This window comes from Dreissena polymorpha, chromosome 14, assembly GCF_020536995.1.
Source record: "Dreissena polymorpha isolate Duluth1 chromosome 14, UMN_Dpol_1.0, whole genome shotgun sequence".
Classification (NCBI taxonomy): domain Eukaryota; kingdom Metazoa; phylum Mollusca; class Bivalvia; order Myida; family Dreissenidae; genus Dreissena; species Dreissena polymorpha.
In genome coordinates this window covers 46,585,183-46,608,690 of record NC_068368.1, presented here as the reverse complement: position 1 = coordinate 46,608,690, position 23,508 = coordinate 46,585,183, and the positions used below count along the sequence as shown (strand labels likewise).

Sequence of the window (23,508 nt, the reverse complement as noted above, 5' to 3'; positions counted from 1 at the left end):
ATATTCTGCATGGGAATTGTTGGAATTCACATTTGAAAGTTTACAAACCCCTTCTGTTTTAGTCTCTATGATTTATATGAAGGGCCAAGGAGGCCCAGGCAAAGCGTTTTTAGTAAATTATTAAATTGCATTTTATATTTTGTAAACAGGCATTGGAAACGAATTTATGCCTGAAAATACACATGTAACTTTGGTGCTCAAGGGAATAAGTTTTTATAATTATACAATTACTATTGGGTTGTCATTTCTCATACTTTCATCTTATTTACTCCTTTCGGAGGTCAAGATTAAGCTTCACAAACAATTCTGAACTGAATTGGATCTTAAAATACATGCATTAATTATTTCTTATGCACCCACTAAGAGAAATAGGGTATTTTCTTCCTCTGAGACCTATCAAATCTGTGAATGGAGGAAAAGGTCTTGGATCACAAAAGGTAAAGGGTGTTTCTAAAAAGGGACAGTCTTTGACAGCCAGACCATTCTATGTAATAAATATAGGGAATTCCTAGTCAAACCCATATAGTTAAGGTTTAATATCATACTCTATCATTTCGCCAATTGCTCTTTGCAAAAATAGAAACAGCTTTTTACATTTTTTATGTTGACCAAATCTAAGAGGGTAACTTCGAAGGTAACAAGAAAGAAGCAGGGCACAGCAGATCTTTCCTAACTGAATGTAAGACTGAAGTCGCCATGGCATTGTGGACATGGTGTCCGCTTAGCAAACGGGAGGTCATGGATTCAATCCCCTTTGTGGGAGCGTTCTGTAGATCTCCCCCATAGACACCAAGTACGGGTTCTAGTCCCAGTAAACGGACTTGAGGGCGTTTAAATAAGCCATAGGCTTGCTATGCAATGGCGGTAAAATAAAAACGAGAGCGCCGATGGCGCTGAAAGCATAGTTGCAAGATACAGGGAAGTTGCTGCTGAAGTAATTGTTTAGGTCAAAATATTCTAAATAGTTTCCTTATATGTTTCGATGTAAAAGCGACAACTTTGAGCGAAAATAAATACAACATTTTGCACATAGAGACCCCCATAACCATACCTTTTCCTGACGGGCATTCTTAGCTGAATCGATTTAAGCAATAAAAAAGATATGTCATGTTCAAACCAAAAAAGAATTCGACTCAAATCAAAATCGACTGTTTTTGCGCCTTTTTTTCGGCCGTTTTCTAGTGGATTGTAACCTTTTGCAGTGCCATTTTTTTACTTTAATCTCCAACTTTATCCTATTTCAGGGATTTAGAAGTGAACACCTATGCTTACCCTATCAATATCTCCAAACGATAAAACCAGAACAACAGTCTAAAGTGTATAACATGCCTTCGAGGAAAATATGATGATTTGTTAAGAGAGTAGAGCCTTCATGACTCGACCTTCCATTCTATACATAGATGGTGACGTCACTACGTTATTGTCTCAGTAAGACCGGTGTGACACAATGCTCGACCTTCATGACTCGATTATTTAGTATATTGTAACCGTAACGATTGCTGACATCACGAGTCGCCCCCCTTGTTACCAAAATGTTCTATTTTTAGAAACGGGAATTCCAAATAGTGACGAATGTGAATGGTTACAAAATGACATAACTATGAAAATAAATACGTAGAATTACATTATTTCACGCATACCATTATGCAACCATCCGTTTTCTTTTCCGACTTGATACATTTACAGCTTTCCATTTAATATTTTACAGACACAACACTCGTCCAGAATTCGCGCGAATCCATTAAATCCGATGCCACATTTAAACCGTTAGCTCTACTCGTAACGTTAATTTCTGGCTCAAAGTAAATCATTTTAACTTCAATTAACACATCTCTATTACTTTCAAACTCTACTTCATCAAATCCATAGAAAGGCAGGTCAGAATCCATGTCATAAATCAGAAAACATTCATCGTACTCCGCCATTTTTTACACATTTTCAAAGAATAAAAGTGCTTTATGCCCCACTTCCTGCTGAGAATATGTTTTAATTTCTATTTATAATTAACCGATGAAATGTTACATATCCTTAAACCAGGGCCTTATGAATTCAGTTATGTAAACATTTGACCTCTCACAGAACAGTAAACAAAGGAAATAGAAATTAGGTGTGAAGTCACTATCAACAAGAACAGAATTGTTTTACGAACGAAATTTGTTTTAGTTTCTTAGAAGGTTTTTTTCACGTAAAACGGTCTTAGAAAAATTCACTTAAAACGGTGTCAGCAATATTCTTGGAAGAAAACGTTAGAAAAACGTTTCAAAAAAAAAGTTGTAAGAATTACCATATACTAAATTAAATAGATATTTCGTCTGATTTTTGATCAGGTAAGGCTTCATAATGGTCAACCGATCGATGTGTGTTTTCGAAATGTCGTTTATACCTTAAGCATAGGTGCGTTGCACCTATGCTAAAAATTATGCTAAGACTTAATGTTTACAAATAAAAAGGCCCAGAGAGATTTCTAATGTTTTTCTGTTCTAAAATATCTGAAAGTCTGAGGGAGCCTGACAGGCTTAGAAGTTAGAATTAACATATGGATTGAGTTCTGTTAACTCAACATGGCAGAGTAATGACAACTCAACAAAGAAGGTCACCAGAATGTTTCAGTTGGCATGTGTTAGACGTGTTTTAGGTCTCTTCTATAAAGGCCAACTTCACTGAAACCCTTTCTCAAATTGTCAACGTCCATTGAGTTGTGAAAGGCACAAGCTATTAAAGTATTTTTTTGAAGCCTGACAGATGTCGACCAGAAAATGGAAATATTCCTAGGCTGTCCTTTCAGTCCAAATTTATGCTTTTGTGTGAATTTGAGCGTGTAGAAACACCCGTTCATTGCTTTTATTACTGAAATATCCCGGCCATCATACAATGGCAAATTAAAGGGATATTAATGTCATATTAATTCAGAAATGCGTTCTAGAGATTTCAATTTGTATTAGGAGAGATTTTGTATTGTTATTGATCTAACACTGATGTTAGAGATAAAACTCTGTAATTGTGATGATTAAATGGTAATTACTCTGCATTTAAAGCTTTTATGATTAAGGTTATTACTGTTCATAAAGCAAATTACACACTGGATTAAGATTATAAAGAAAAAAACAACAACAACAAAACCTCAACATCGAACATTTTTTCAACATTGTTTACACTAGTTTTAAATATTAGATTTAAATTGCGTTCCTTTTGTCAGTAAAACAAAGCTCATTATTCCTCATTTATTAAAAACTGTTTAGTTGTATTTTATTAGTTATGCCACATGAAAGCGTAACATGCTTTTATAGGCCGTGCCTAGGTTAATTAGAAAATGATGTGGATCTTGGGTAGTCTGGCTCTTAGTACAATAAAGTGGTTATAAGACCAATTGCTGATGGGGACATATTGTGCAGCCTATAACATGTCCTTTTTTTTTCAAGTCACATATGTTTGCCATGTGAAACAGAACCTTATGGTTCTAAACTTATTGCTGCACCCCATACGATGAATGCCTGGGGCAAGTTGGTGTAACAGATCTAGCCTAGCAGAGTGGAATTTGATTGGGGGCTTACAGTTGAAACAGAATCACAGGAAAACAGGTGGTGTCTGAGCATGGAATTCCATTTTGTTTCCCAGACTTGAAGATAATTGGTAGTGGGTGTAATTTTCATGGTGTATTTATTTTTTTAATTTCAAATTTATGTTGGAATGTATTCATAGGCGTAGCTTTATCATAGTCTATGAAATAAATTGAACGGTTCTGACATACTATCTTACTGAGTTACCTCAGATGTTCATTTGCATACCATGTAAAACAATTTGCCAGTATTCAATTACCGGTATTTACTGTTTCTGAAAGCAAAAATTTCAATTTGCAGGCTAAATTTTTCTTTTAGCACAAAATTAATTTCCAACTGTTTCAGGCACCAGTATTCAGTCTGTCTTCTTTGTTTTCCTGATACTGAATACAATTATCTTTCAAAAAGAATTTTCAGAATATAGCAATATGAGAATGTTTTATCATTTATCAAGGTAATGAAACTAGGGAGTCATTGTTTATTGCATTTTTATTTACAATTGAATATCCATGCGTCTGAGAACTACAATTATATGGAGGAAACTGTTCTTGTCATTTAAATGCCTCTCTGCCAGAAAACTCTGCAATTCTCACATTCTCCATCTTCTTATGAATGCCATCTTTCAGTGAGATTTTATAGGCTTTTATTTTTAAGTCTTTGGTCATTAATTTTCATCTTTCAATCTTTCTTCAGATCCAATAGGTCTTTTGAAAATTGATTTGATTTTGGATGTTTTCTGGAAAAGAGATGAAATGTTCCTTAGATTTTTCAGGTCATTCTCTATGTTAAAATCAGTCAGAAGATTTCTGTAAATGGTGCCATATTTTTGTAATGCCTCTTTGGGACCCAAGTAGGGGCCCATTTTCACTGAGGGATCAATTTTTATTTTAAGTCAATCAGTCCTGAGGTTCACCAATCGCGTTGTTTTTATGAATAAAATAGTTCACTCAATCACTGAACACTCATTACTCCACATTTATGACTTATTCTTATTTCATTTTGGTCAGAATGTTACCTTGACAATTTCTTTTCCCTCTTTAAATCTGGGTCATATGAATCAGAAAACTTCATGGAGGTTAAACTTGGTAAATTCGTAGAAAAAACGTCTAATCACTTTTAAAGCCATTTAATTTATAACTATATCTCTATGAATTTGAGTCAGAATGTTTATTTAGTAAATATTTAAGTAAAACTTATAATTCAAAACTCAAATCTGTGTTACGTGCATACAAAAACTAGGTCACTAGGTCAAATGTTATATTTACCACTTTAAAGGTCATATATATATAACTCAATCTCAATCTTGAAGAATCATGATCAGAATATTTATCTTGACAATTTATAGGCCAGAGTTTGATTTTGGCTCAGAAACAAGGTCACCCGGTCAAATCTAAGAAAAACATTGTTAGAGGCCACATTTGTAACTGTTCCTTGAGGAAATTCAGGTTAGAATGTTTATCCTAACAATATCTAGGCCAAGTTTGAATCTGGGTTGAAAAACAAGTTTACCAAGTCATGTCTACGACAATTTGTGTACCTTGATTTCTGAGGTGAGCTCTCTTATTGTATGGCTGCCTCTTGTAATATTTTGGACTTTAAAGATTTTGATCCTGAATTGTATTGTCTTTTGAAAGTTAAATAGGGCCAAGCTCAGGTCACATATTTTATGTACTGCTATTAGGAAAAATGATTCATATATCCCCAATGTATCATGTTCTTGCATTCAAATTAAGATACATGTATTTTATTTGCAAAAAGCACTGATAAAACCAATGCTTTTTTGCTTCACTGTGCCAGACATCCTTTGCCAAGGGACCATAGCTAGGATTTTATCACATTTGCATCATGCAAGACCTATTTGCATCATGGAAGATCTATACACAACATGTTATGTAAGTGGGAAGGTAGAATCTGCAGAAATGGATATGGATTGTAAAATTGAATACCCAATAGGGGGCACAATCAGAATTAGCTGGAGTGAATGGAGAATCCAGACTTTGAATTTTCTGCTATGATTCCTGTTTTTGCATGCACATATAGCTGGATGATAGATTTATTCAAAGAATAAACCAGGGCTAAATACTTACTATGCCATTTGCAAATTAGAAAATGGCTGCAAAATGCCCTATTTGTTAAAAGTCAATTTTATCACTACAAGTTTGTCCTCACAAAACCCGTCAAATAGCCTCAATTGGAAGAATTTCGCTTTGGTAGGGCATTGATTTGGCTAAAGGAAAATTGGAGAAAGGGGAAGCCCTCATTAAGAATGAGAAGTCTATCAAAAAATCCTCATACACCTACTGATCTTGTAAATATTCACGATTTTTAGCGAGGCTGTTTTCGGAGAAAACCCGAGCTATTGTCTAAGCCTGCTCGTCGTCCGCCGTCCGCTAAAACCTTAACATTGCCTCTAAAATCAAATTGCTTCCTACAATTTTGAAACTTCATATGTAGATGCACCTTGATGAGTTCTACAAGCCACAAGCTTCTGCAGCCGAGCGTGGCACCCATTATGCGGTGCTCTTGTTCCATAAATATTGCGTTAATGAGCTGCTAAAATGTACACACATCCAGCGCATGCTTAATCACTATTTATTGGATAACAACTGGTCGAACTGACCATTTATGAATAAAACATGAGAGGTCAAGTGATCAATTAGTGACCACAAATTGGATTTCTATTGACCAATATCTTCATTACTGCTATGATTTAAATAATCTTGTACTGGTCAAGTGTTTCATTGAGTGACCATAAAAATGTAGAGAATGGTTATAGGTATTGGGAGAAAGAATACATCGTAATATTACAAACTTTTATTGAAGTGTCTATGAGGAATTCAATCATTCTGAAAATTATGATGTTTGATTGATTATGGCAAGTTTATTGAAAAATAAAATTTATTCAGATTTTTATACTCAATATACTTCTGTGAATACAGGTCCATGTTTCCATTATATTGGTTAAGTGCTAAAATGATATTATTTGTGTAATTTAATGATTTAAATATAATGGTTCTTTTCTAAATGGTGTTAAATTTATCATTATCGCAAAAAAAATCACAAAAAATCAACAAATTATACTTGTTATGTTTGCTATAATATACCAAAGATGTTTTGCAAATAAATTTCTGCCAATAAACAGATCAAAGCAAAATCTAGTACTTGAAACAACACTTTGTAAATTGATTACATGACAGTAATTTCTTGTGCCTGAAGTGTTTTAAGTGGTAAACGTATTACATAATTTATTGTACAAGCAATTGAACATGAAATGCGGTTTAAGACATTAATTATGGCAGGCATTGGTCTGAAGTAGGGAAATTATAATTTGAATAAATTATACCAATACAAATTTGTAGATATTCATCTTGAGTGCACAAAATGAACATTTATAAGAAAATATTTTTAATATCATTTTTATTTAAAACAGTTTATTTTACTGTACAAAAAGTTATTACCCTTGAACAATAAGTTGTTCCAGATGGAAAAGAAAGTAGTTTTATTTATTGATAATTATTAGTGCAAGGCTGGTTCCAGTTTAATTTTCTGTTTGAAAGTGGTTCCAGTCCCATATTAAGCACTTAATTTAATGTTAATTGGCAAACATAGGGTGTGTTTGATGTTTAACCATTTTATTCTGATTTATTGTTTCCTACACAGTGTGCATTGAATCCTTCCAGTTATTTTATTAGCCGGATTTTTTTCGAAAAAATCTCGGCTTATAGATTGATGTTGTCGGGCGGGCGGGGTGGCGGCGTGCTCGAAAATGTTAAAGTTCTTATTTCATGGTATAACTTTGGTAAGCTTGGACCTAGAGTCTTCAAACTTGACATGAAGGTTGGCCAGGATTAACGGATGACCACTGGTCATTTCAAGGTCATTCATTTGAAGGTCAAGGTCACTGTGACCTTCAATATAAAAAATGTTAAAGTTCTTATAACTTTGGTATGCTTGGACCTAGAGTCTTGAAACTTGACATGAAGGTTGGCCATAACTAGTTAGTAACCACTGGTCATTTCAAGGTCATTCATTTGAAGGTCAAGGTCACTGTGACCTTGAATGTAAAAATGTTAAAGTTCTTATTTCATGGTATAACTTTGGTATGCTTGGACCTAGAGTCTTCAAACTTGACATGAAGGTTGGCCAGGATTAACAGATGACCACTGGTCATTTCAAGGTCATTCATTTGAAGGTGAAGGTCACTGTGACCTTCAATATAAAAATGTTAAAGTTGTTATAACTTTGGTATGCTTGGACCTAGAGTCTTGAAACTTGACATGAAGGTTGGCCAGAACTAGTAAGTAACCACTGGACATTTCAAGGTCATTCATTTGAAGGTCAAGGTCACTGTGACCTTGAATGTAAAAATGTTAAAGTTGTTATAACTTTGGTATGCTTGGACCTAGAGTCTTGAAACTTGACATGAAGGTTGGCCAGAACTAGTAAGTAACCACTGGACATTTCAAGGTCATTCATTTGAAGGTCAAGGTCACTGTGACCTTGAATGTAAAAATGTTAAAGTTCTTATTTCATGTTATAACTTTGGTATGCTTGTACCTAGAGTCTTCAAACTTGAAATAAAGATTGGCCAGTACTAGAAGATGACCACTGGTCATTTCAATGTCATTCATTTGAAGGTCAAGGTCACTGTGACCTTAAATGTTAAAATGTTAAAATTGTTATAACTTTGGTATGCTTGGACATAGAGTCTTCAAACTTGACATGAAGGTTTGCAAGCACACTTAGATGACCACTGGTCATTTCAAGGTCATTCATTCTAAGGTCAAGGTCACTGTGACCTTGAATGTAAAAATGTTAAAGTTCTTATAACTTTGGTAGGTAAAAATGTTAAAGTTCTTATTCCATGTTATAACTTTGGTATGCTTGTACCTAGAGTCTTCAAACTTGACATAAAGGTTGGCCAGTACTAGAAGATCACCACTGCTCATTTCAATGTCATTCATTTGAAGGTCAAGGTCACTGTGACCTTCAATGTTAAAATGTTAAAATTGTTATAACTTTGGTATGCTTGGACCTAGAATCTCAAACTTGACGTAAAGGTTTGCAAGCACACTTAGATGACCACTGGTCATTTCAAGGTCATTCATTTCAATGTCATTCATTTGAAGGTCAAGGTCACTGTGAACTTAAATGTTAAAATGTTAAAATTGTTGTAACTTTGGTATGCTTGGACCTAGAATCTCAAACTTGACGTAAAGGTTTGCAAGCACACTTAGATGACCACTGGTCATTTCAAGGTCATTCATTTGAAGGTCGAGGTCACTGTGACCTTGGATGTAAATATGTTAAAGTTGTTAATACTTTGGTATGCTTAGACCTAGAGTCTTCAAACTTGATATGAAGGTTGGCCAGAACTAGTAGATGACCACTGGTCATTTTAAGGTCAAGGTCACCGTGACCTTGAATGTAAAAATGTTAAAATTCTTATTTCATGGTATAACTTTCTTATGCTTGGACTTACAGTCTTCAAACTGGACATGAAGGTTGGCCAGCACTAGTAGATGACAATTGGTCATTTTAAGGTCATTGAAGGTCAAGGTCACTGTGACCTTGAATGTTATTGTTGTTCATGTATATGCATGCATTCAAAACATAACACAAGGTTTGCTCATGCCTTGAAAAGTACTTACATTTCATTTGACCTTTGAACAATATTTCAGTAATTTAAGTATTGCATTGACAAAAACACGAAAGGTACTTTCCTGTCATTTAAATCAAAAATCCGGCTTCAATGCGGTCATCTCCGACCGCGGAACTCTTGTTTCTACATAATTTCACAGCTTTGGTGGTCAGAATGGGTATTAATTATTTATGTATTATTTAAAACATATATATTTTTTTTACAGACTTCCAATATTGTTGTAGATGTCTTGGTTGCAATTTTAAAGCACTTTTGTAGATTCTTAACAATATGACATGATTGTGTATGCATTTAAGTTGTTTTTTGTGCAATGTTGACAAAATTAACACGGCTCACTGCTTCTTGATTATGACCTTTTAACCCTTTACCACTTAGATACGTATTTTTACGCATTTGTAGTCCCTTAGAAAGTTACATTTCATTAGGGACCTTTCTTATTAGATTCTGAGGGACTACAAATGCGTCAAAATACATATCTAAGTGGTAAAGGGTTAACCTTTCAAAGAACAACAAGTGGGTTAATGATCTTACTAATTCTGGTGTCACTGATATATGATCGTCCTCACTTTGGGAAAACAGGGCTTAATGCAATTGCATAAAGTGTCGTCAGTCTGATAAGCCTGTGCAGTATGCGAACGCTAACTGAGAACCACACCTTCAGCCTAAAGAGGATTTTTATTAAGAAGACGGTTCCTCAAAAAGAACAATTTCATAAAAGTTGAAATTGTCGTCCTTGATAAGCCTGTGCAGAATGCACAGGCTAATCTGGGACGACACTTTACGCACACGTTTTAAGCCCATTTTTGTCAGAACGCAGTTTAAACTAGAAATGGCGCAGCAGGGGCCACCGCGTATCCCTACGCTGCATGTTTAACACAGGGGCGCCCCAGGGTTGGTAATAGGGCCATGCATACCGTATACGTGCGCTTATAAGACGCATTTTTAAGACTCAAATTAATAAGTTAAAGTGGGTGTCGCGTCTTATAAGCGAGATACTTGTGAAAATAAGCGAAATTTTTCAAAATATCGAGTTTACTGGGCTTACGCTGGCCAAGTTGGACACTTGTCAATTGTTTTGAATCATCACGGCGCTGCCATTTGCATTTCTCTAAAGTCTGTATTTGCCCGTACCGTGTATCGGAAACTATGTTCAGTTACCGATTTACTTGTAATAAAATGTATCGTTATTGATTTTGTTGTCTACTATTTTTTATTTGAATTTTGTTATTTTGGGGTCGTAAGGCGTTATATTGTCCATGGTTATACTTGAAAAGTTTGTATCACCCGATTGTCTGCGCACGACGTTGTTAAATGTCATATAAATTGGACATAATAGTATACGTGTGTAAGCGGCGACACGATGCCAAACATGCTTAAAATAACAGCAAAATCAGTTCGCAGCTTGAAACTGTTAATTGTTAAATAAACACGCGATTACAAGTGCTTCTTGACAAATTTGTATCACCTGATCGTCTTTGTTCGACGCTGTTAATTGTCAATTAAGACATAATTGGCAATAAGGGTATCGTCTGAAAATAGTTACCAGTTTGCAACTGTCAATTGTTAAATAAACACGTTCATTCAGACGACCCCCTTATGCCGATGACACCTTATTTATTAGGGACCCACGACAGCGGGAGCAAAGAGCAACCGCATGCAATTATCCACAGGTGGCTTTCTTCTTGACCCGTGATTTCACTCTATCACGCGATTGGCTAATTTTATGAAAGTAGGCATTACCTATAGACAATGGGCGTAAAATTTGCATAATCAAGGTAATCTATATCTGCCTCTTAGTTTTCAATACCCGTCAAACAATACAATTATATTTACAATTACAACTACTGGAATCGTCAAAATGAAACGCAAACGAAACTCTTAATATCTCAAACTAAATGGATGGTACACAGGACGACGAGTTGTTTGATGATCTTGTGGAAAATCGCGATCAATCTGAGGATTATCGGCCTGTGCAAAGGTTAGTGATTGCGACGATGATGATGATGATATCGGCGACTGGGTTTACGATGACAATCTCACTAGTGAGGAATTCTACGAACTGTTCGGTGAAAGCGATGATGAGGATTTCGAAGGATTTTAAGATGACGGATACGATCAATTACGAACGTAATATGTTTGAAATTGTTGTGGCAAATTGATTAAATACGCAATTGTTAGAAATTTTGTTAATTTGAAAATTATTTTACTGTATGAATAATACTTGAAAATAAATTAAAACCTACTTATATATCATGAAATAAACAAATATTATTTACTTTGTTGTTTGATTGTTTTATTTTTCAGACTTGCGTGAATTACTAATTGTATGCAGCGCGAGTTTGAAAAATTCGCAATGTGTTTCTCATTGATTTTCTTCAACATTCTGCCGTTTTTCGGCCGATGAAAACGGCAAAATTTGACCGCGTCTTACACGCGGGTCAGTCTTAAATCCACCGATTATAAAGTCCGAAATCATGGTGCGTCTTATAAGCGAGGGCGTCTTATAAGCACACGTATACGGTAGTTGAGATTGACTGTATTGTCATAAGAGAAGTTCAGTATCAATTAGAAGTGAATCGGTGTAGAAATGAAGAAATAATAGTAAAAGGAAATTTTGGGTGGGCGTAGCCTATGTGGGCGAGGCGCCCCAGGGTTGGTAATGGGGCCATACATAGTTGAGATTGACTGTATTGTCATAAGAGATGCTCAGTATCAATAGGAAGTGAATCATATAGAAATGAAGAAATTAATGTAAAATAACATAAAACAAGAGATGTGTTAGTCAGAAACACAATGCCCCCTCCTGGGCCGCTTTGATTTATTAAAAAAAATAATAATTTGGCAGGTTCATTACTTACCTCCCTTAAAAGCTTATTACTTCCCTTGGATTTGTTTTTTCTTTACCTTTTACCTTCGAGGATGATCGTGACCTTTCACCACTCAAAATGTGCAGCTCCCTGAGATACACATGCATGCCAAATATCAAGTTGCTATCTTCAATATTGCAAAAGTTATGGCCAATGCACCATACCGGGGGGGCGGGGGGGGGGGGGGGAGGCATAAAAATGAGTTAAAACCTCTGACCTGGCCCAATCCCAACCCCCATAACTTTTGACCCAGGGGTCAGATCAAAATTCCAAATAGTGCAGGGTCGCACATATGCTCATAGCTACCATGTGTGTAAGTTTCAAGGTTCTACTGTGCTTATAGTGTAGGAGGAGATAGTGGCCAGGACGGACAGACAGACGGAAAGACAGGCGGCGGAGATAACCACAATATCCACACGCTTTTAAAAAAGCTAGGGGATAATAATAATGTGAATTAACCAGTATGTACCCGCTTCCTGTGTGCAGCTAAATCCTGTATTGCAAAGTTTGTCGCCGCAGCATATCTGACAACTCTGTTAAAACAAAGCATGTTAAAAAATGCATTTTATATGGCATTCTGTGAGTTTCTCACATTTGAATGGTCCATGCATCAGTTGTCCCATCCCAAGGGCTGGGTACTCTGTCATATTGTCACCTTAGAGGGGCGAAATGGCTTTGTTGTATGACCTTATGATGTGAAAGGTTTTAAAAGTTTGCCTAAGTTAACAGCCAAGTTCTGCTTTTCTTGGCTTGTAAATCAAAGAAGGTATTTTTCAAGGCTTGTTTATTGCAAGGTCACAAGAGTTTAGTTGCGCATAAACAATTTGTTTGTGATGTAAGTTGTAACCAAATTTACATATCACTTTTAAGAAACAGGTTCAATTTTTGCTTTTGTGTAACATTACAACTTTAACAACTCCTACATGTATCTGCATTATCAGTGCTGTACTGTCATATATCATTCATGTTTTAAAGCATTTAAATGTTGTTTTATTCATCAAAGTTCTGTTTGTGTGTGGCTGTTTACTAAATGTTTAGCTGTACTATAATTATTATAAAAGAAATGACCAGAATAAAGCCCAAATTTAATAGTAATACTTTGATGTTAAGACACTATGTATTGAACAAGAATTTCTTCCAAAATGCATCACATCAGAAGAGTTATAAATTATTCCAGGGAGAATACATGATCACTAGTAAATATTTAAAAGCGATGATAAAACCCATTGTCTGGTGGTGCAATTGCGATTGTCTAATCTGCCTGTGCAACTTGTATACTGGTCCTTGCAGGAGACAACTATAATCAACTTGGCAGCGGTTGCGGCAGACTGTGCAATTGGAATTTTAGTGAAATTGGCTGCAATTTGCTGATTTTCGTGGCATGACGTTTGCACTGTTGCAGATCTTAGGGAATTCTCAGCCATTGTGTCAGTGTGTGGGGTACGACTGGATGAAACATGACTGTTTATTCCTGTGAAAGATTTGAAAAGGAATCGTTGCCAATAATTGTTTATAATTTACTGCTGGCCATGTATTTGTAATATGTCTATTCTTCTAGTTTTCATCTTTGTGACCTTCTTCAGCATAGTACATCACATCATCATAAAATCATTATGTTAATGCTCATATCTGAATTATCATCATCATCATCATCATCATCATCATCATCATCATCATCATTTAATTAACAATCTACACCACTGTCAAATTTATCATCACTACCAAAATAAAGTAAGGACCACTACGTTGACATTGTTATATGCAGCTGCAGCTTGCATGTGCTTTCAATTATGATTGCCACCAAACGCTGACTCTCCGATCTTGAGTCATAGACATGGAATGAAGTCTTGAGAGAAACCAAACACCAAAATTCATTTATTTTGATGCGCCATGTAATTACTTAGTTTGAAACAAAACCCCATGTAAACAGATTAAGATGGCTGACTTTGATCCAATGTGAAATAGAGAACAATTAGATGATATGATTACAATAAATGTAACCCGGAAAAGCAACCTTATGCAAAACCAGACTAGTCTGCTGGTACAAATGAAGCTGACCCATCAATTTTCCTTCTAAAACCACATACCGTATCAACCGTTATTATTTAAATCAAGCTATCACTGGTTGATATAATGGACCAGCGTTGTTTGTACCGTCAGGGATAATAGCGGGTTTTCTAAACTCGAGCAATTCCGGGATCAGTCTATTCTCTCTGTCAGAAATTTCATTTGAGTTTGCAGCTTAAATTATTAAATGGATTTGAAATTGTCTTGGTCTATTGTGTCTTCAGTCACTTTTGCAAATGTGAACCTTAAATAAAATGCCTTAAATTTACAATTTATTTTGCTTTAAGATTGAGAGGAACCTTTATAAAGTGTACCAATTTCTGTTCAATTTATTATTTTAACCCTTACTTAGATACATATTTAAAGCCTCAATTTATGTCTCTTGTTTGTAGTCTCTCATGTTTGCTAACACTTATGATAACCTTTGTAAGACCGCAGTTCATGAACTCATGAAAAATTATGGTTCATGAACTATTCACTGGCAATCTGTGAACAGAATATTGGACATTGACAAATAGAAGAAAATGTTCATGAACTGTTCATGAACAGCAAAATCCTGAATATTTTTTCAAGAATTGTATTGTTCATGAAATGTTCATGAACACTTCATACCATTGGTGTTCATGAATAGTTCATGAACACTTCATGTCATTAGGGCTCAATAATAGTTCATGAACACTTCATGCCATAAGGGTTCATGAATACTTCATGACATTAGGTTTCAATAATATTTCATGAACATTTCATGCCAGTTGTGTCCATGAACAGATCATGAACTAAAATTTCAAGAACATTTCACAGATGCGACTCATTTTCTGTTCACTGACTATTCATGATCTATTCATGAACTTGGTTCATGAACGATTCATGAATATTTCACGATTTTTTTCATGAACTGCAGAACAACGTTTCGCAGGTGTATATTCTATTGAGAACAATTATTGTTGTCCCCATGCAAGGCAGTCTCCAATTCACAACGTCTATCAGTTCTGTAACCTGTTACAACTGAAGCGTTCACCCAAAATTTATCATGATGGTGAAAAATGAATGTGACCTATTTGATACATGGCTAAGTGAGCTCACATTAAAAAAAATCATGAGGTACAAACTAAGCATTTCAAAACGATCCATTGTTGATGCAAGCTTATTTTAAATAGGGAGGGATGCCAGAGGGGCATATCGATTTCTGACACAGCCTTCATGAATGGGTATGAAACTTTAGGCGGAGGCAGTATTGTATATCCCAATAGGCTCCACACTGGCTGAGGGGATGTCAAATTCTTCCTAGTTTAATACAGACATGCTGTTGTTTGTGTCCATAGGAGATATGCTTAAAAGAGAGTTGTACAAACAAGGAGACAACATTACATTTTGTAAAATGATGTCAGGAAATTGTAAACTTCAACCATGTTAACATTTTTGCACTTAAGTTCAATATCCAGAACTATATCTAATGAAAACTGACCTGATTTGAAATTTGGGCTGCTGTTTCTGTGAATAAGTGATCAAGTTAAACAGGTTTCCAATAGTTATATCATGATGATATTGAAACTGCATAACTGAGTTTACATTATTATTATTTGTTTCATCTCATTGTCAGCTGTTATGGGAATTCAGATAGTGGCTAATTTTCAGTTTTCTTTTGGCACCTTTAATGTATAAAGTGAGGCTAAATTTCCATCATTATTGTTACAATAAATCACCACTGCTGCCACGATAAATATTCCTTTAGCCAAACATCCACCAGTGCCAATAATAATAGCACATAGCAGCAATTTCTGTGATAACATTTATGCACCTTCTGACTTAATGCTGATAAGCCTCAAGTTAAGTTTTGAGGCTGGGCGATAATAGAATATGCAGGTCCACGTCTTACATAAATTGTTTGTGGAATACACACAATGTCTTAGATTGTCTTGGAAAATGTGATTCTGTTTCTGAATTTATTTACATTTTAATTTTTTATGCATAAAATATGTTTTTATTAAAGATAAAGACTCTATGAAGTGGACTTTTGTTCTTGAGGTTTTTGTTTTGCACTGCCTAACAATACCTGTTTAAAACCATATCTTAATGTGGGGTAAATTATATGATAGCAGGCAGTTGTATTTAAAGGAAACAAAAAAAACGGACAATGCATGATTATGTGGCAAAAGATTCCCCGCTGATTTGAAAGTGATAACAGAGTGAAATTCACCAAAATCACATTTATAAAACGTCCCTGGCATCATAATCTTCATAATGCTGTGTTTTGAAGAGATGGACCCCCTATATTTGTATGGATTTTTATTATCTTAAGTACCAGCCATTAACTGTGTCAGTGTAATCCCACTTCAATAGCTTATTAATACTCCTCTATAATGATAATTTGCCATAATGGATGATGTATTATGTAATCTTAACATTTCACCCAGAACCTGTTTCATTTTGATCAGAGAAAATATGTGTGAGAGGGAAGTTCACCAGTGCAAAAATTACTGATTTTCAAGCCCCTTCAAGAAACAGTAAACTGGATTCACCATGTCTGTCTTTCTGTCTGTCTGACTGGATGATGATAATGGATAAATGTCTACATGTTAAATACTGGTCTGTTTTATTAGATGTCCTGAATAAATTATAAATGCATTTATATATAGCTCGCAGTCTTTTCAGGTTTTATGCTGTTTGCTGCTCGTCAGTATCTAAGGGTTGAAAATGAAGCCTTTATAACTTGAATTTAGTAATAAAGGTCTTTAATTTAATTTAACTTTCTATGGGACTACAAATGAATCAAACTACGTGTCTTAGTGGTAAAGGGTTTACATATCATTGAATATTTAAATAGAATTTTTAAGGTAATAATAACTGAGCCATGATACTTTTGCTTTCTACAGAATGCCTTTCATATCAATGTTGTGCTATTAACTCCACATACTTGACTGTTTGTATAAGTTTAAAGCCATTTGATGTTTTGTTTGGCGCCAATAGACATTTTGCGAGTTCTTTTGTGGTTGTTGTAGATTTTAAATGGCAATAAATTTATTGATATTGACATCGAGTTATTGACGCACTCTTCAGGACAAGCTGTATTGTAAATAGATTGTTTAAATTCCTTAAGTTATCAAGAATTGACATGTATTGGCTAAAATGATAAGGGTCGATTTGATTGAAATTTCATGAAAACCGTTTTCTTTGCCTCATTCCTGGCAGCCATTGAACATGGCCTGATTTGGGTAGATAGCAGACAAAAGTCTGAGTTCTATTTGCCTACGTTATAATAAAGTTATGCAAATATGGATAACGTTTTATAAATACTTCAGTTTTATTTCATTAAACAATTGTTGCTGACATATATAGTGAAAATTGTTGTGAATAAACCTAACAATAATATTATGTACATGTCGTAATTCTTCTGATGGTCTTATTTTAAGTTGAGAAATTAGTATGTACAATATGAATGAAGTCACAATTATTATTAACCGATGCTTTTGCGAAATGTGGTTCAAACTTGTCCCATTGGTTGCTATGGCTACTTCCTATGACCTACACCCATTACAATTCAACAAATGAGCCTCCCTCTGTAATTAAAGGGGGTTTAATGCATGTGCGTAAAGTGTCATCCAAGATTAGTTTGTGCAGTCTGCACAGGCTAATCATGGTTGACACTTTCCGCTTTTATTGTACTTTTTGTTTAAAGGAAGACTTTTCTTGACCGAAATCCAGTTTAGGCGGAAAGTGTTGTCCCTGATTTAAGCCTGTGCAGACTGGATTAAGCCCTGTTGTCTCAGAACGCCACTTGAAATGTCTGTTTAACCCTGGGTCATGACCCCTTCAAAGACTTCTTATCATATTGAAACATCAGCTATTAGGGCCAGAACAGCTCTTGTCTATCAGGATTATCATCATTATCATCCTTAAATGTTTGACACACACTTAAGTGTTGGCAATATAATACATGCTAAATAACGTTCTTGTGTACTCTAAAAGACAGGCTTTAGAAATCTCAAGTATTTACCGATTCCTACACTACAGAAAGATAAGTATTTATTGCTGATTAATACGGCCAATTTTGCTTGTTAAACATGAAGGACTATCCATCTATTTGTAGTGGATGCATTAGTGATTGAGCATGGGGTGGTTTGATATTTTGGGTGTATTTGCTTTTATGCAAGAGCTGTGTATCATTAGTGATGTACAAATAGTTGTCCTTGTAATTTAGTATTGAGTGACATGACAATACAATATCAAGTGCTTTAGTGCTGTAACAACAGTCACAGCTATACGAAGAATAATCAGAGCAACAACAACAATCACAGCAGAAACAACAATAATGTTTTACTGTGATAACAATTTCTTTGAAGAGAATGATTTTCCTTTAAGATAATCATCTCAGAATTGTGTTCTTGTGGATGAGCCTAACGTGCCTCTCACAGTCAGAGAGGGAGTCAGGAAGAATAGGTGGAGTATTTTGGTTAATGTGTTACATAGGCTAAAGTTAGTATGAAAACAATGCTCAATCGTCCTTTATTTTCATGTTAAACATGATGCTTTACAATATATACATGTAATGAAGGCAAACTAAAGATAACAAAATAGTTACAATACAGGATTTAATACACAACATGTTTACATGTAAACTGGTATCATATAATAATAACGACATGTATGGTTAAAAAATGCTTTGTACTCTAAAGTATACATACTACTTTCAACCAATATGTCAAGGAAGTTAAAACTTCCCAGTTTCATTATATGACCATGGATTATTAGTTTACAACTATTGGGCCATGCTCTGGGAAAACAGGGCTTAATGCATGTACGTGAAGTGTCATCCGCACAGGCTAATCAGGGATAACACTTTCTGATTTTTGTCCTGTATCGGTGAAACCGGAGGGGACTTAAGTCTGTCCGTCAGTCTGTCCGTCACACTTTTTTTGGATCCTGCGATAACTTTAAAAGTTCTTCATATTTTTTCATGAAACTTAAAATATGGATAGATGGCAATATGGAGATTATGCATGTCATTTCATTTTGTTCCTACGTCAATAATTATGGTTGCTATGGCAACAAATAAAAAATTCTGACAATGATGGAGTTTCACCAGTAGGGGACCATATTGCTTCAAATTGGCAATCTCTTGTTTATTATATTTTTTGTTTGCATAAGTCTCTCAGCGAAAAACCAATTAGGTGACTTGTTTTATTCTTGGTTTGACTGTGCAGACTGCATAGGCTAATCTGGAATGATACTTGAGCACATCAGCGCTTCCGTTAGTGGACGTCCGGGCGTAAATTACGCCTGAAAACGGCAGTCGTACGTCCATTATGCAAATTGTGGAAGTCCCTTGGAAGTCCGGTAATCCGCATGTACACTATTTTCTAATACACAACACGTACAAATGTCAACAGTAAATAGGGTTATTCAGACCGTTAACTCCGCCTAAGAGCTACTGTTTTCAATGAATTTCTCAGCGAGTGGCCAATATTGATTTTTCCAGCTGTCAATCAAAGTCTTCTTGGTAAGCGCATCAGCCAATCGGCGCTCAGGCAGTCGAATACACACCGACCCCACGTGAAGCTGTATACAAAAATATTAGCGACGTCTGCGTTACGAAGTTTTTATTCAGCAATCAAATATTTTAGCCCACGCTTTCCCCAAGGAAGAATGACGTTATGTTGTACATGAAGTTTAATTTTCGCATGACTTTCACCTGTACACGAAGTACACGAGAAATGTTTATTTATTGCTAGAATTTTCGTAACTTTCCGTGAATAATAAAATCTGGACACGTTTGATTATACGCATTTGAAAATAAGCAGTCTGCAAAATTAACCCATCGCCTGATCGCCAATGAGATGAAATCTCGGCTCTGGCGATAGAAAAATTGTCTATCGATTGCCTGATTTGCGATGAAAAAAATCTGAAAATACAGTTTGGAAATAAACCAACAAATAATGAATTCAAGAAAATTTGTTAGAGTGCGCGATCATTTGAGAAGGAATTTAATAGTCAGTTTAACAATGCTCTAAAATCGCGTCACATGATTAACGCATTTTCAATGGGAATTCCCCCATCCCACAATTCAACTTGCGTAAAATGGCGGACGTTTGCGGACGTCAATATTGTCCGTATTTTGGTTTTGAAAATAGAAATCGTAATAATACTTGATTATCGGGTAATAGATAGAGTTGGAACATGTACCTATATTAAAATTCTGAATAAAAGTGGGACTTCAAAATTTATGTCTGGGACGTCCAAAATTTTAGGCTTGGAAGTCAGGACTTCCAACTTTTAAAAGCTAATGGAAGCGCTGGCACATGCATTAAGCCCCGTTTTCACAGAAGGAGGCTCATTGAGTTATAACAAATTCATTTCTCAACAAATCACTGATGACTTCTCACACTTTCAAATTGACCATATATCATTGATAAATAAACTGTCAAGTTATTACAAATGCATTTCACCTCAGGGCCAGGTTTATCAAATAACTGTAACTTATTAGCCTATCCAATACCTGTTTACTTCACAATGGCTTTTTTACAGCTGAGCTGAGAGGATGGAATAATAGTTTCAAAAAGTCACCAACAGGGAAGATTTAACTGCGCCTCATTGTACTTCATGGTCACTTTCATCAGGCTGTTTCATCAATTTATCTTTTTTCAATGGTCACTGGTAACCAGAGCTTTGGCCTGGGGGCACAATGAAATGGTGATTTTTATCACCTTTTTGTTGTGTATTATGCTACTTTGGACACCCTGGGGTCACTAATGGGACAGTTTGGTCAGGAATGTTAATACTGGAGATGTTATGGATACGCATAATATTCAATCATTGGATGACCATAAGTACAATTATTATGACATGGTCATAAATTTAGTGGTGTTTAAGTACTGGCACAATAAATACCATTTGACTAATGTACAATGTTAACATGTATTATGAAGTTAAGTAGACTGAATATAGTCTGCAAGTGACTCACAGGCTGTTCTGGTTTTATGCTGGTTGCAAAAGCCATTTTCACTTTGCTTTTTATGGGAGAAAGGATTAAGAAAACACATTATGTAATGTAGGATGGCTATGAATTGACACAACTGCACCAGCATACACAAGAAATCACAGTTGTTACAATTGTAATACCTGTTTGGTCACCTGAGCCTCTAGTACCCTCATAATACACAAATGTCACCACGAATGGCTTGTCCCATGTTGCAGATACAATCTTGTCTATAAATCAGAGAGCGACTGCCATTGTGTCATTAAGCCAAAGTAATGGGGAAACATCTATCATCCATTACTGGAATTAGGTCATTAGCAACCTTTGCAAGAGGCTGCAATTTGCTGTACTTCAACATTTGTGTAATTTTGAGTGTGTTGATGTGCCTGGTGACAACTGACAAGGATATTTATAATGCAGAATCCCTGTTACCAGCATATGCTCTTTGAGCTGTTTTGTCAATGAAACCTGTAGCCACACTGAAAAACAAAGATGCACTTGTTTACCTTGTAAGCAAAAACTGTGGTCAGAGTTTTGAGTGCAGTTATCTCACATACACAATTGAAATACTATACTGAATATCATAAGTACAAAAATATGTTAAACTATATATTTGTTTTTCCTGTATGTAAATGTACTTAAGTTATTGCTTTCATTTTACCAGTGTATAATCTAAATGATGGTATGGTGTTTCTTATTACCTACTTTGTGTCTGGTCTATATTAAGCGCAATGACAAACTAAATGTGATCACAGTTGATAATGTTGTTCAAGTTTTTACTGCAATTTGTATCTTGATAATGCAATTTGTGTTGTTTTTTTAAAGTGCAATGTCAAACTTATGTTATCACAGTAAATTACTTTGTTCAAGTTTATTGAAGACCAATATTAAACTAAATGTGATCACAGTTGATAATTTTGTTCAAGTTTTTACTGCAATTTGTTCTTTGTCTATTTTTAGCTCAATGTCGCACCTCCCTGGGAATGCAGTCAGGGGAAATCCCAGACTCCGCCATCACTGCAAGTTCCTCGTATAACGATGACAGTGTGGGACCACGCAACGCAAGGTTTGTAAACAACTCACTTTGACTATACTTTAATTATATCAAATATATTAACTGTAGCAGGAAATGTTTAAATTGATTGTAGCTCACTTATTCATGGGCCACATTATGGGAAAACTGGGCTTAATGCATGTGCTTAAAGTGTCGTCGTAGATTTGCCTGTGCAGCCCCACAGGCTAATCAGGAACAACACTTTATACTCCTTAACTGGAATTTTACTAAGAAGATTCCTTTAATATTAAAAATACCATTAAAGCGGAAAGTGTCAAAGTTTCATTTGAACTGAAGCAGGCAATGTTTTGATTCATTATAGCGCACTGTGTAATTTGACTACAATAGCGCACTGTGTCATTTGACTACATAATGCACATTTCAAATAAGCTTTCGTTTATAACAGTCTGCAAAAACGCCCATTAGAATGTAGGCAGACTGTAAGTCAATGATTAATAATGGAATAAAAATTTCCCAGACACTTTGTGACCCCTAGAAACATTTGGGAACATTTGCACCATGTTTCTCACCCCACACTTCCTTCAACACGTTTCATGGAAGCCAAGATACCCCTTGCAAGAATAAACTGTTTATAAAACTTGTGGCTTATGTGTTTATTACATACATTGTTCTTGCTTGGGACTGTTTTTCCTTGAGTCATTTATGTATGCTGTTAATCATTGGACGGATTGTTTTGGGGAATAATCTTGAATGCTCAATTAAAAAATACCATGAACCTATATTGCATATTTTGCTGACAATTTCTTGCAATGTTTATTAATTTTGGCAAATAATTAACCCATAAAACACAACAATATCATTATATATAAATCACAAGTTGGACTTCAATTTATTTTCTTCGTTTGTTAAGAAGTACCTAATTATTTTTATCCAAATATTCCCAGAAATACATTCTTAAAAATGGTTTTTAGTTCCCTGAGCGCTTCATTTCGTTTCAAGGGAAAATTTGTTTTCTAAAGTAGCTTGAAGGCACTAAAATTCTTTGCTGACATAACCAGGTTGTCAATACTTTCTTAGAAAATGTTATTTTAAGTAATATTGAAAGTGTTTCCATGGCAACCAGTATACATGTGTATGTAAGAAAGGAGTCTATTAGTCCTATAGCTTGATTTCAAAAATCAGAAACTGTTGAAAATATTAACATCTAGTAACTTTGATGTAAAAAATTGTGTAATCTGAAATATGTAAAAAGTGAATGGTGAAAAATTTATGTTAAATTGCGCCACTATGTATTTTAAAGTATTGCACAGTTTTAGAGCTGTTTTAAAAGTAATGCAAATTTCATGGAATCCCACCCAAATTATCAG

General features: G+C 35.2%; 2 protein-coding genes across 6 annotated transcripts in view; one reads left to right on the top strand and one right to left on the bottom strand.

The window, feature by feature from the left end:
• The window catches only part of LOC127857968 (uncharacterized), a 209,465-nt gene that overhangs the window by 48,095 nt on the left and 137,862 nt on the right, over window positions 1–23,508 (bottom strand). The window lies entirely within an intron of this gene.
• The window catches only part of LOC127857965 (discoidin domain-containing receptor 2-like), a 99,871-nt gene that overhangs the window by 19,576 nt on the left and 56,787 nt on the right, over window positions 1–23,508 (top strand). For both annotated transcript variants that reach the window (XM_052394760.1, XM_052394759.1), the window contains exon 2: window positions 22,087–22,192. In XM_052394760.1, the coding sequence (XP_052250720.1) occupies window positions 22,087–22,192 (106 nt within the window). The remainder of the gene's footprint in view (window positions 1–22,086; window positions 22,193–23,508) is intronic.